This window comes from Mustela lutreola, chromosome 2 (genome assembly GCF_030435805.1).
Source record: "Mustela lutreola isolate mMusLut2 chromosome 2, mMusLut2.pri, whole genome shotgun sequence".
NCBI classification, from domain to species: Eukaryota; Metazoa; Chordata; class Mammalia; order Carnivora; family Mustelidae; genus Mustela; species Mustela lutreola.
In genome coordinates, this window is record NC_081291.1 from 18,847,779 (window position 1) to 18,861,636 (window position 13,858).

General features: G+C 49.3%; 1 protein-coding gene across 3 annotated transcripts in view; it reads left to right on the forward strand.

Moving 5' to 3' along the window:
* ARIH2 (ariadne RBR E3 ubiquitin protein ligase 2) overlaps positions 1 to 10,348 on the forward strand; it is a 57,935-nt gene extending 47,587 nt beyond the window's left edge. For all 3 annotated transcript variants that reach the window (XM_059160850.1, XM_059160852.1, XM_059160851.1), the window contains 8 exons: positions 1,539 to 1,656; positions 2,640 to 2,690; positions 2,781 to 2,802; positions 4,778 to 4,929; positions 5,740 to 5,883; positions 6,489 to 6,557; positions 7,825 to 7,908; positions 8,133 to 10,348. In XM_059160850.1, coding sequence (XP_059016833.1) covers positions 1,539 to 1,656; positions 2,640 to 2,690; positions 2,781 to 2,802; positions 4,778 to 4,929; positions 5,740 to 5,883; positions 6,489 to 6,557; positions 7,825 to 7,908; positions 8,133 to 8,204 — 712 coding nt within the window. In that variant the 3' untranslated portion in view covers positions 8,205 to 10,348. The remainder of the gene's footprint in view (positions 1 to 1,538; positions 1,657 to 2,639; positions 2,691 to 2,780; positions 2,803 to 4,777; positions 4,930 to 5,739; positions 5,884 to 6,488; positions 6,558 to 7,824; positions 7,909 to 8,132) is intronic.
* The last annotated feature ends 3,510 nt before the right edge of the window (positions 10,349 to 13,858 follow it).

Sequence of the window (13,858 nt, forward strand, 5' to 3'; positions counted from 1 at the left end):
TTATAACACTATAATTCATAAAGGTAGTTTATGTCTGGGGTTTATCCATTCAGTAGGTGGAGGTATAGCTAAAGTGTACTGAAGACTTCCCTTGGGAAAGACATTATTCTGATCACTTTACATACGTTGTCACAACTGTGTACAATTGGTACTATTGCCCTTATGTTATAGGGTGGAAATGTAGAAGCAGGGCAATGGCAGAGCCATAACTTAGGTCCACTTCTATGTCTCTCTCTAATCATGCCTCCCTAAGATGATTCATGGTGGGGCTTCAGAGAAACTATGTGGAAAATTAGTGTGTGTGCATGTGTTCTTGCCTTTCAAAACATTGTTGAGGGACTCTGGGGCTCACCAAAGATTAAGAACCACTAACGTAAGCATTCCTTGGTGGGTCAGTCAGTTAAGTGTCTAACTTTTGATTTCATCTGTTGTCTTGACGTCAGGGTCGTGAGTTCAAGCCCCATGTTGGGATCCATGCTAGGCATGGAGCTTACCTTAAAACAAAACACAAACCACTAATGTAGTTGCTCTCTATACTTTGTACCGCACTTTATTATTATTTTTTAAAGATTTTATTTATTCGACAGAGACAGCACATGTGGAGGGAGAGGGAGGAGCAGGCTTCCCACTGAACAGAGAGCTTCCCAGGACCCTGAGATTATGACCTGAGCCAAAGACACGCCCGTGTCCCACATTATAAACTTCTTTCCCTGGGGCATGGGTTAGACGGTTTGCCTTCATGCATTTACTGTCCAGACATTGTGTTAGCTTGGACAAAAGGGAAATTAAAAACATGGAAACCTAGCCAGGCAAGTGTTGGAGTGCTTTCTTTTCTGATTTTAAGTTTCAGGCATTGTCAGGTGTATCGTGGCCCTGCCGACTGAACGGGTTCTGTCGTGTGTATATCTTGTGCACATCTGACTGGGAGCTGAGTCAGGGCTCCCAAAAAAGTTGATCTTGGTTCTGCCTTGGATCCCAACTTAGCTATCCATCTCAAAGAACCCCACCATGCCCTTTGAGAAGCTGAACTCTAAATTTCACATCCTTTAAGGGAGAATTGACACCGCACAGGATATTTAAGACAGAAGCATTTTTTTTTTTTTTAAGATTTTATTTATTTATTTATTTGACAGAGAGAAATCACAAGTAGATGGAGAGGCAGGCAGAGAGAGAGAGAGAGGGAAGCAGGCTCCCTGCCGAGCAGAGAGCCCCATGTGGGACTCGATCCCAGGACCCTGAGATCATGACCTGAGCCAAAGGCAGTGGCTTAACCCACTGAGCCACCCAGGTGCACCAAGACAGAAGCATTTTATTGAGGTTTATTAGGAGTGTGACTTAGAAGTGCTTAGATTGAAGAGAAATTCATACAGTATTTCAGTATAGTTCTAGGTAAGTAAGGATCTCAAAGGCCTTGAAAAATGACGAGATTTCTTTGAGAAACTCTAACTCAGGATCTGTTGACTTGGATAGAAGGAAAATGGAAAACATGGGACCCTGACCTAACAATTATTTGAATGTTTTTCTTTTCTGGTTTTAAGTTTCAAGTGTCGTCAGATGTATCACGCCCCCACAGACTGCGCCACAATCCGGAAATGGCTCACGAAGTGTGCAGACGACTCTGAAACAGCCAACTACATTAGTGCTCACACTAAAGACGTAAGGACTGTATCTTACCTGTCATGGACCTGCCCTCCTTAATGCTGCCTAGGGCCTCGCCCAGGAGGCTGGACATTTGAGAGCAGAACAGGGCCCCGGGGCCCTTGCTGGAGGCTGCAGACCTTTGCCCAGACTTGGCAGAGTTTGCAGTGGACTATCATAGTATGTGTTGGGTGCATTTCTTTTAATAAAATGCTGAACTACCTGGAAAAGTTTGACCCATGGGGTGACTAATTAGAAAAACCTGGGTTTCTTGAGTGCCTCTGGCCTTTAACAGCCCTAGAAGAGAGGTGGTTGATCACAACATATAGTAAAGAGCAAGGCTCTGCTGCAAGCCCAGGCATACCCTGTTCTCACTCTGAAATTTCCCATGGGAAAACATGGCCGTCAGCCCCTCAAGCCCTGGGTGACTCAGCACCTACCCTGAGCTGGTCATGTGCTGAGTTGCTGCACTCACAGCACAGCTGTGACCATGACCTCATTAAACAGTCTGCTTCGTGGCCGTGGGAGAGCAGAGCATCACACTGGTCTCTGCATTGCTGTCTAGGTTGGGCATCTCTCAGTGAGAGCAAGTGAGTGCTAGTGGCTGCTCCCATGGCCTCTTGCAGGAGTAGGCGTCCAGGCAAGCTGACAGGACTTGGTCCAGGGGGCAGTGCTTGTGTTGCTTTGGCATTCTTCCCAAGCAGGCAGCTTTGTGCTGACTCAGCTGTGCTTAATCTGAGCAGCCTCGTGGCAGAGACAGATGGTGGAAGACTTAGTGGGGCTCAGCCGGTGCTTGGAGTGTTTCAGAGCCAAACGTGCTGACCTCATTTCCTTGAATTGCTGTTCCAGCCTCAGCGACCCGCCACATTTAAGTGAGATGCTCCTCCCCAGAAGGGCTCGCACGATGAGCTACTGGGCACGGGTGCCAGGAGCTTTGTGTAATTTGTCTTAGAACCAGCCTGGTGGTGTGTGAGCCTAACGGCGCCCTTCTGTCTCCTCAGTGTCCCAAGTGCAACATCTGCATTGAGAAGAACGGAGGCTGCAACCACATGGTGAGCAGAAGCCCGTACCCTTTGCATATGTGCCGTGGAGCCTTTGGTCAGCGTTCCCTTAACATGTTCTCTTCTGTTTCCCTCTGACAGCAATGCTCCAAGTGTAAACACGGTGAGTTCCAGGTGTGGTGCACGAGGCCCAGGGGCACAGTCTGCGTTTCTTGTGCTGGGCCTCCACGGCTTGTTTAGTGAGTGCTTTTGTAGTGAAGTGACAAAGGGCGGCCGCAGTCACTTACAGTACCCATCCCAAAGCAGCTCTTAGTCTTTTATCTATCTCTTCTGGTGCTCTTACAATCTCACTGCCATCTTGCTGACACAGATAGAAGTCACAGTTGGCATGACTCTTAGACCTTCATGATCCTCAGTCATCCGAGAAGATTTAGTGTGCTCTTTTTATTTTTGCCAAGGCAGGTAAGTAATGGGGGCTTATCTGTGCTACCTTACAGATAACCTTTCAGAACAGGCTGTTTTATTGGCGGGAGTCACAGAAGAGTCTTCCTTTGAGGTTTTACAAAGTTTCCACAAGGGCTTTTGATACAGCTTTTCAGATCGCCTTTATCAGGAGTAGCTTATTACATGGAACCTGTTGGCTTTGCTTTCCTTCCTGTCAGATGCAGTAAAGAAATTTGTTCAAGTAGAAAGTATGTACAAACAGGTCTCCTTCATCACAGCTTCAGTGCTGAACAGAAGGCCCTGAGGGTTTCTCTTTGTAAGGATTCATCTAATGGTATTCCTCTGTTTTCCCAAGAGCCCACCATAATCAGAATGGACATGACAAGGAATTAGAAGGGAACAGTGACAGTGAAGTATAGCATGAAGTCAGGCTGTGGGTAGTGGCATATTTCCTCAGTGGTATCCCACTCTGTGTTTGAGTGAGAGGGGCGTGTATCATCCACTTAGGACAGTGCATAAGACATGCATATGGTTTAAAGAGAAATGGCAAGTGAACACCCCGGTACCTACCCATCATACTCCTAGTACCCAGGAAGTCCCCTGAGTATCCCTCCCCACAGTCTTCCCATCCCTCACCACCCAGAGTTAGCCGCCACCCCTTGCATTCCTGTATAGTTTGACCACCTCTACAGGTAACCCTGAGCATTGCAGTAGTGTTTAAGACAGGAGCAAGCAGCAAGATTAAGGGGATTGCAGTATTGCTGCTGTTTGGTGAAGGTTCCCAGGAGAAGAGAACGAACTCTGGGTCTCTGAGTTTGGCTTTAGCCTCCCCAGATTTTATATAAGAGGTCCTTTGGAGAAGTCAGTGAACCATCTTGAACCATCTTGAATCCTGGAAAACAGGGTTTACCCTGTCGGAGTCTTTGTCAGAGATAGGATATACATCAGACAGGCTAGAGATCTGGCCATCAGCGGAACTGTGGTTGGCCACCTGCCATTAGACCGCAGTAAATGTTGGATGTTTGGTGGATTTATTTTATTTATTTTTTATTCTAATATTTGGTGAGCTTTTGGTTTTTTTGTTTTTTTTTAATGATTTTTTTTATTTTTGGTCGATCTTTATTTTTACTTTTTGGTTTCCTCAGTGTAGAAGCAGACTCATAATTCTGAGTAGGAACTATTGGGTAGCTGTTGGTTTTATAGAAGTGTTCTTTTTTTAAGAAATGACAAAATAGGTGAAAGCCTTTATTCCTAATTTTTGTACAAAATCGTCTTAGGACAGGCGTTGTGAGGGTGGGCGGTAGTCAGGGCAAACCTGTGTTCCGGATGGCCGGATGGGCCTCACTGGACAAGTTTCTGCGTCTCTCAGTGGCCCTGACACAGCACACCAGTGGTCTTGCACAGTTAGCACCCTCCCGTGTTGGGTTAAGAAGGTACAAAGCTCATGTGCTTATGGAACAGCGAGTATCTGCTGGCTGTTGTACCTAGTGGCAAGGAAGGGCTATAGGGACAGTGTTATGTGTCAAAGAGGAGAGGTGCACATTCCTCCTGGAAACAGGCACCCATAGGAAGCTGTGGGTAGGTAACAACCCCCACACCTCTACCCTTTCACAGGATCTGTCCCACCGCTTTGCTGTTGGAGGAATGTCGGCTTACCTTGTGGGTGTAAATACCTCATTTTCTATTCTTTGCAGACTTCTGCTGGATGTGTCTAGGAGATTGGAAGACCCATGGCAGCGAGTATTATGAGTGCAGTCGGTACAAGGAGAACCCCGACATTGTCAACCAGAGCCAGCAGGCACAGGCCAGGGAGGCCCTCAAGAAGTACTTGTTCTACTTTGAGAGGGTAGGCGTCTTCTCTGGAAACTGCCCCTCATGAGTGGGCTTTTTCCCACTGGCGTGCTGAGGGAGAACTCCCAGGAACTGGTGTGCAGTACGTGCACACAGAAGTCAGGGAGAGGAGCTCCTGTAGTGGGCCTGAGTGATGCTTCCATAAATGTAGCTTATGGGCTCCACAGGGCAGCCATGACCAATAGCGCTCTTTGAATCATGGGTTGAAGGACAATGAGGGGAGCATCAGGTAGTCTTTTACATCTGGTACCATCTTAAGCAGATTTAGAGGACAGTTCCTCCTAGGAAGACCCTTCGGAAGCCCACAGAGTACGGCGCATTTGCTTTCTAAGCAGAGTAGACCAGTGGGTACCCAGCTTTGTTTCGTCCTCAGGGCTGAAGACCTGTTGCCCTAGATGGTAGAGTGATCTGAATGGTAGGCGCTGCTTAGGACAGGGTCAGTATATGGTCTGAGGAAGTCCCCTTCCTGGAGCACCTGAGCGGCGTGGTCGCAGCCGACTAGTGATTTCGGCTCAGATTATGATCTCAGGGTCCTGGGATCAGCTGACATTGGGCTCTGCACCTAGCAGGGTGTCTGCTTCTCTCCATCTCCCTCTGCCCCTCCACCCTGCCCTGCGGGCATGCCCTCTACCCTCTCTCCCAAATAAATAAATTGTTGAAAAGAAGAAGAAAAAGTCCTCCTCCTGCCCTCTCAAGGACACACGTTTCCCCATAAGTTAGATGAAGCTTTGGCCATGCTGTGCCAACCAAGGTGTCTGTTCTGAACTTCCATCTGGACTTGCGCACCTTTCTCTGTGCCCTGTAGTGGGAAAACCACAACAAGAGCTTGCAGCTGGAGGCACAGACCTATCAGCGGATTCATGAGAAGATTCAGGAGAGAGTCATGAATAATCTGGGGACGTGGATCGACTGGCAGTACCTACAGAATGCTGCCAAGCTCTTGGCCAAGGTCTGTACCCCCTCCCTCTTCTGATCCCTGGCCCTGTCAGGCCCAGACATCTGAGGATGGGAGGGTGGGAGACAGTTTTGGGGGCAGGGGAGCCCAGCACTTCGTATCACTTTGTATGCTTCTGCTTCTGGGCCCACAGTTCCCTGGGCTGTGCCCACTGAGGACCCAGCCTGCTGCTGGCTGCCAGGGGATTTCCAAGAAGAGTTCCGCTACCTCAGCCACAGGGAGGGAAGTGCAGGGGAAACTAGAGCCCTTCTTCTTTTGTCCTATCCACGGTCACTCCGAAGAAACTAAGAGATTATCTTTGGACAAGTGTTGAGATAGATGTGTGGACTCTGATGTCCGACTCGAGGGAAGAGCCATTGAGGCAACTGCTGGTGATAAATCACAGTTGGAAAAAGGAACCGTGTGTTCTGTGACCATTTCTGTTTCAGCTTTTCCCATGTTGTCCCCCAGTTCATCCTTGATTGGTTTGGCGTCATTTCTTTCAAGCCTGTACCTGTAGAGCCAGGCTCACTTGCGTGGTAGGGTAAGAATCATGAAAGCCACCAGGGACGCGTGCGGGTTGGGTCACACGTGCACGCGCCTTCTCTCTTCTGTTCCAGTGCCGGTACACCCTGCAGTACACTTACCCATATGCCTACTACATGGAATCTGGACCCAGGAAGAAGCTGGTAAGGCCAAGCAGTCCTGTGCTCTGCCCTTGAGCTTCAGAGATACCCTTGTCTACCCGTACTTTCCAGGAGAGTGGGGACCAGACCTGGGTTGTTGGGAGGGCAAAACTGTCCGTTTTAAAAGGTAGCTCTCCTAGGGCGCCTGAGTAACTCTTAGTTTTGGCTCAGGTTATGATCTCAGGGCGGTGAGGTTGAGCCCCACTCCACGCTCAGCATGGCACCTGCTTAAGATTCACTCTTTCACCCCTGTGTGCATATGTGCTCGCTCACTCTCTTTCTCTCTCAAAAAAAAAATTCAGTTCTCCTCTAGACTTCTCTAAAATAGACTTCAGGCCCTGGCATTTTGTGTAATATCAAGGCAGATACACCAAAGCTCCTGAATGGCCGTAGTTACAGGACACTCTGTGGCCACGTGGGAGGCTGGCACCCATGCTTTAGGAGGACGCCCAGCTCGCACGTTCCTAATTTATAGTGGGCTTTTTTACATCTTTGTTTAATTCTCTGTCTTAGATATGGGTCATGTCCCCTGATGATGAAGTAGTTCGCATGTATTATTTAAATGTTGGAAAACAGAAAAACATTTGCATCATCCGTAATCCCACCAAAAAGACATGGCCACTGTTAGCGTTTTTCAGCCTTTTAAAATTATTTCTACACTTACTGTTAATTATATACCTGCCATTTTGTTGTTATGACCATTTATTATTGCCGCTGTCCTTATTTACCAGGCTACTAAATACCATTTTTAAACTGTGCGTAAATGTTTCATCACATGGCCGTCCCATCAGTTCGGGCGTTCGTTGTTGCTGTTTTCATTACTCTAAGATGTTGAGGAACGCTTCGTGTATAAATGTACAGCGGATGTACAATTACCAAGTCGAATGGTTTGAATATTTTTAAGACTTGATTTCCAGAAGGGCTGGGAAAAGGAAGTACTCTGTGAACACCATGTCTGTGAATATCCATTTTGACTTGTTTTTGCAGCATCTGTTGCCTATGTGGGGAATACTGTCTTCAGTGGCTTAACTTTTTCCCCTCTCTTTCGGGCTGGAGGGTGAGTGTGGCCTTGCCGCCTGGCTGCGCTCTTCAGGTAGCCTTTTGACTGGATTCTGGCTCTGGTGATAGGAGCTAGCCCTGCTCTCTGAGGACCGGCTCAGGGCTGTCTGTAGTTCATACGAGCCTCAGGTGCTGCGTCTGCCCCTCCATCTGCAGGCCCTGGCCCGGCTGCAGCCCCTCTCCTTTTGACCCTCCTGCTCTGCCCATACAGTTTGAATACCAGCAGGCTCAGCTGGAGGCTGAGATCGAGAACCTGTCATGGAAGGTGGAGCGCGCAGACAGCTATGACAGAGGGGTAAGTGTCTCCTTCCTTCTTGGTGCCTCTGTTGCAGGTCTGGGAGGACCGGCTTGTTAGCAGGCGACAGGGTTGTCAGCATGTGGACCGGAAGCTCTGTAGGGAAGGGTGGGAAGGGCAGTGCCTTTGTCCCCTTGAAGCCCCTGACATGGTGGGTGTGGCTTTGGCTGCTCGGTACACTCGGGACTGGGCGGTGCAAGCACCATCTTGCTTCCCTGGTGCAGGACTTAGAGAACCAGATGCACATAGCAGAGCAGCGGAGGAGAACCCTGCTGAAGGACTTCCATGACACCTAGACTGGGACACGGACGCGCAGGAGTGAGGACGATGTGGCTGCGAGGCCTCCCGGCTGCCGAACTGCATGCTGCAGGCTCTGCCTTTCACCACCTCAGGCAACAGCCCGGGCCCCACTCCTAACAGACACTGGCCACACACAGTCCATTTCTGTTTTCTTCTCATCTTTTCGCTTTTTGTTTCTACCAGGGTAGAGGCCATGTTGAATTGGCCTCTTTTCAGGACTTTTAATTCCCCCTGGATGGTTGTTGGGAGGGAGGGAAAGTTTTTTCTGAATGACTATTAATAGTATTAGATCATTACAACTTATGTAATTTTCAAAGGTTGTATAATTATACAAAAAAAAAAAAAGACAAACCATAGAATTACACAGAACCCTTTTTAAAAATAAATTGGCATTGGAGTGTTTTACCCTCTAGCTATTTTACTTAGAATGTAACATGCTGCCTGCCCACCCTGCCTCAGAATGTCTCCAGCAAGAGGGCCCCAGGGTGGTCTCTGTTTTCCAGATTCTCCTGTGTTTGGCCACAACTGGTGTCTCAAGGGAAAAGCGTGGGTGGCAGACGGTGGGGAATTGAGTTGGCCTATGTAACAGGCATGGAGCGCAGGGAATCACATCATGCCTTCTGCCTGGTCCTTGGGGACCCTTTGTGGTCAGGTGTACCTGCCTTACCCTGCAGTGAGGAGATAATACAGAAAGGGGCCTTGTCATAGGGTGTCATCATCTCCGATGGCGTTGTGTGTGGCCTCATCTTTCTTCCAGGTTTCTTTGGGTCTGGCCACTGAGGCCAGAGACCATAACGGTATAGGTGGGGACATGAGTTCAGCACAGTGTTTCCTCTTGTCTCCTAAAGATCGAGATCTACTTTTAAAAGCAATTATTCCCCAAAATAAGTTCATTTTACCTTGGTCCTTTCTTTTGTGCCAGTGTTCCAGTGATATAACTAACCAGGTTCACACACGGCTGTGCGTACCTGACGCTGTGCTGCTACACTGTCTCTGGTGCACTTCAGGGTCAGAGTTCAGCATGGCTCACCCAAGGGCACAGGTCTTCCGGACTCAGGGGCCTTGTTTGCACAAGTGCTTTTCATGTTATCAGGAGTGTGTTCTCCTCCTCCAGAGTGGCTTCTCAGGGGTCTGGAAGTCTGAGGCCAGGAGGGTCCTGGATTTGTGGTCCCAGCTACTATGCTGGAAGGGCTGGCCAGGGGAGACGGCCAGCTTCAGCACAGTTGAGTGCAAAGGAACAGGTGGTTGGTGTGGTGTCCTGCCTGTCCTGAACCTGGTTCTTTGAGCCTTCTAAATGTTACATCTGTGATACCTGGAGTTTTTGTGGCTTGGTTCATTGCCCCCACTCTGAGGTGGGCAGAGCTGTCTGTACTCGACAGGGCCTCCTTCACCTCCTGGAACAGTTGCTTGGGAGGTCTGTGAATATTCCAGAGAAGTCCCTTGATACTCAGACATTCTCACCTCAGTCAGCAGTTTCCCAGGGACCATGTTAGCTGTAAACTGAATCACTCTTGAAGACAGAGGGCAGCTATAATTCTTGGGATCATGGGATACACGGCTGGCTGCAGGCTCCTTGTCTCCCCTCCAGTCCCAACCCAGGCTTTGTCTCTTCCTGTCCTCCTCAAGGGAGGGACTGTGGGGTGGAGTAGGAGAACAAGTTAGGAGTGCAGCACATGAGCCCAGAATTGAATGGCGGGGAGCTCACTGAAGGAGGAGCGGGCCTGCTACAGGACCTGGGGCTGGGTGTCTGTGCTGCCCACTCCGTCGGGTCCTTCCTGTGTCACCGCCATGCAGAGGCGTTGCAGCTCTGTGCCTTATGTCACACCCTGGACATCCTGGGCAGTTCTTGGCCTGCACAGCTACCACATGGTGCACTGGTATCCAGACTATAGTCTGCAGCCCCTGACTTGTGGAGAGCTTCCGTTTGTGCCCCCAGGGGCTGTCCTTGGCCAACATCATCAGGAAGATGGGAAAGGTCAGGCAGAATTGTTCTGCCCTACAAAGGATAGAAGATAAAGGAAGGCATAGTGTTTTCATGAATTTACCATAATATCTTTGTTTTCTTCAAAGAAAAAGTTGAGGCAACGTCATCTGCTCAATGTTGAGTGGTTTATTCAAAATAAAGTTTCTGATTATAAAATTGTGTAGAGTCTTCCTTCCAAGGATCCAGATAACCTCCTGAACCAACACCCCAGGGGATTCTGGCCAATGTGCACCAATTGAGGGCCGTCCTCCTGATCAGCTCCCTCCTCTAGAGAGCTGTGAAGGTCCCAGGGGCCTCTGTTCTGCCTGCCTGCTGTGTCTGGCTTTCTGAGGAGAGGGCATCTACGGAGGGAAGTTGAATATCCTGCCCGTTTTTACTTTCCTCTCCCTCCCTGGGTTGCAGGCCATACCATTCTCCCCACAAGGAGATCCTGAGATTGCGGCCGAGTACCAGTGGGAATGCCCCACAGCTCCTGCAGAGGCCCCGAGTCCCTCCAAAGCAGACGTGGAAGCTTAGGGTTATACAGTATGGGGGTGGGGGAGCTTCACAGGGACTCTGGAGTTAACAAAGCTAGGACTCTGGACAGAAACCCAAGTGTGTGGAGTTTAATCCCAAGGGTTGAGGACAGGAAGTGGAGTTTGGGTTCTGAATTGAGGGGGTCCCCACTTTTGGCAAGAGTGGCAGCAACTTTAGTCATAGTTCAGAGGTTAAGGCTCCAAAGCAGTGTTCAGTATGCACGGGACAAGCAAGGCCAGAGAGGCCCTAGACACTGCCTGTCAATTCCACAGCTGCTCATCCCTGGCCTTCCGGTGTGCTGAGCCCCATGCATGGCACCTGGGCATACCATTGTGTGCAAAAGATCCACAGGCTCTAGCCTCTCAGAGCCTCCAGAGCATGGGGCACACAGATGGAATTCATCACTAGTGAACATCCCAGGACTAAAGGCCTACTATTGTAGATCAGTGGGCAGGGTACCATGGCCTTGGCACTATACCCTTGGGGATCTTAAAAATTAACGAGAGGGCACCCGGGTGGCTCAGTCGGTTAAGTGTCTGCCTTTGACTCAAGTCATGATCCCAGGGTCCTGGGATTCCGTCCTGCAATGGGCTCTCTGCTTAGTGGGGAACCTGCTTCCCCCTCTCCTTTGGCCTGCTGTTCCCCATGGTGTGTGGTCTCTCTCTTTCCAATAAATGAAACCTTTAAAAAATATACTTAAGGGGCGCCTGGGTGGCTCAGTGGGTTGAGCCGCTGCCTTCGGCTCAGGTCATGATCTCAGGGTCCTGGGATCAAATCCCACATCGGGCTCTCTGCTCAGTGGGGAGCCTGCTTCCTCCTCTCTCTGCCTCTGTGCCTACTTGTGATCTCTCTCTGTCAAATAGATAAGTAAAATCTTTAAAAAAATAAAAATAAAAAATAAAAAATACTTTAAAATGAACAAGAGGGGGCGCCTGGGTGGCTCAGTGGGTTAAAGCCTCTGCCTTCGGCTCAGGTCATTATCTCAGGGTCCTGGGATCGAGCCCCACATCGGGCTCTCTGCTCAGTGGGGAGCCTGCTTCCCCCTCTCTCTGCCTGCCTCTCTGCCTACTTGTGATCTCTGTCAAATAAATAAAATCTTTAAAAATAATAATAAAATGAACAAGAGAAGGTAGCATATTCTAGTAACGTCTAGAGGAGGGATTTTCCATGTTGTATCCAGGTAAAGCAATCAGAGCACTGTCCCTGTACTGGGCCCTGTTTTGGGTACTGAGGACAGCTGTTGGTCTTGGCCTAGGTCGGTTTCTGTCCCCACAAGACTAATAGTGCCTAAGCCTGTACCCACCTAGTCCTCCTCACAGCAGCCCCGTGAGGTAGGTGCTGTCACAGTGCACAACACTGAGCCATTCAAAATACGAAGTAATTTGCCCAAGGTTACCACTGCTGGTAAAACAAAAAGTGTTTGCTGTTAGAAACTGGAAATAAGGGGCGCCTGGGTGGCTCAGTGGGTTAAGCCTCTGCCTTCAGCTCAGGTCATGATCCCAGAGTCCTGGGATTGAGCCCCACATCGGGCTCTCTGCTCACTGGGAGCCTGGTTCCCCTTCTATCTATGCCTGCTGCTCTTCCTACTTGTGATCTCTCTCTCTCTGTCGAATAAATAAAATTAAACTAAAAGAAAAAGAAACTGGAAATAATGGGCACGTGGGTGGCTCAGTAGGTTAAAGCCTCTGCCTTTGGCTTTGGTCATGATCCCAGGGTCCTGGGATAGAGCCCCACATCAGGCTCTATGCTCAGCAGGGGCCTGCTCTCCCCACCCCCACTTCTCTGCCTACTTGTGATCTCTCTCTGTCAAATAAATCTTAAAAAAAAAAAAAAAACTGGAAATAAGGGGCGCCTGGGTGGCTTAGTCAGTTAAGCATCTACCTTCAGCTCAGGTTGTGATCCCAGGATCCTTGGGTGGAGTCTCGCATTGAGCTGCTTGCTCAGTCGGCTTCCCCCTCTCTCTCTGCTTTTCCCTCTGCCTGCTGCCCCCTCCCCCTACTTGTTCTCTCACTCTTGCTCTGTCTCAAAATCTTTTTAAAAAACCTGGAAATATGGGGCGCCTGGGTGGCTCAGTGGGCTAAGCCTCTGCCTTTGGCTCAGGTCATGATCTCAGGGTCCTGGGATTGAGCCCCCATTGGGCTCTCTGCTCAGCGGGGAGCCTGCTTCCCCCTCTCGAGAGTCTCTGCCTGCCTCTCTGCCTACTTGTGATCTCTCTCTCTCTCTCTCTGTGTCAAGTAAATAAATAAAATATTTTTTTAAAAAACCCTGGAAATAAGTCCCAATTTTTTAAAAATAAATTTTACTTCTTTGACAGCATAATCAGGCAGAGTAGCAGGGGGAGGGAGAAGCGGGCTCCCACTGAGCAAGGAGCCCGATATGGGGCTCTATCCCAGGATCCCGGGATCATGACCTGAGTCAAAGGCAGATGCTTAATGATTGAGCCACCCAGTCGCCCCCATTAGTCCAGTTTTGGTAATAGAGGCTAGAACACAGCACAAGGCCCAGATGTGACTGCATTAGCAATTAAGGTGGGACTTCCACTCCCCCTTCCCCCGCCCTGTGAGGTGAGGCAGCCTGAGGGTGAAAAGCTCTATGGCTCTTACTTTTTTAAAAAAATGATAATTTAAAAAACATTTTTTTTTAAGATTTTATTTTATTTGACAGAGATCACAAGTAGGCAGAGAGGCAGGCAGAGAGAGAGGGGGAAGCAGGTTCCCCACCAAGCAGAGAGCCGGATGCACTGCTCGCAGGACCCTGGGATCATGACCTGAACTGAAGGCAGAGGCTTTAACCCACTGAGCCACCCAGGCGCCCCAAAATAATAAATTTTAAAATGTGGTGCCTGGGGGCGCCTGGGTGGCTCAGTGGTTTAAGCCTCTGCCTTCGGCTCGGGTCATGATCTCAAGGTCCTGGGATCGAGCCCCACGTCAGGCTCCCTGCTCAGCGGGGAGCCTGCTTCTCCCTCTCTCTCTGCCTGCCTCTCTGCCTACTTGTGATCTCTCTCTGTCTATCAAATAAATAAATAAAAATCTTTAAAAAAAAATAAAAATAAAATGTGGTGCCTGGCTGGCTCAGTTGGTAGAGTATGGGACCCTTGACCTCAGAGTCATGCGTTCAAGCCCCACTTTGGGTGTGCAGCCTATTTAAAAA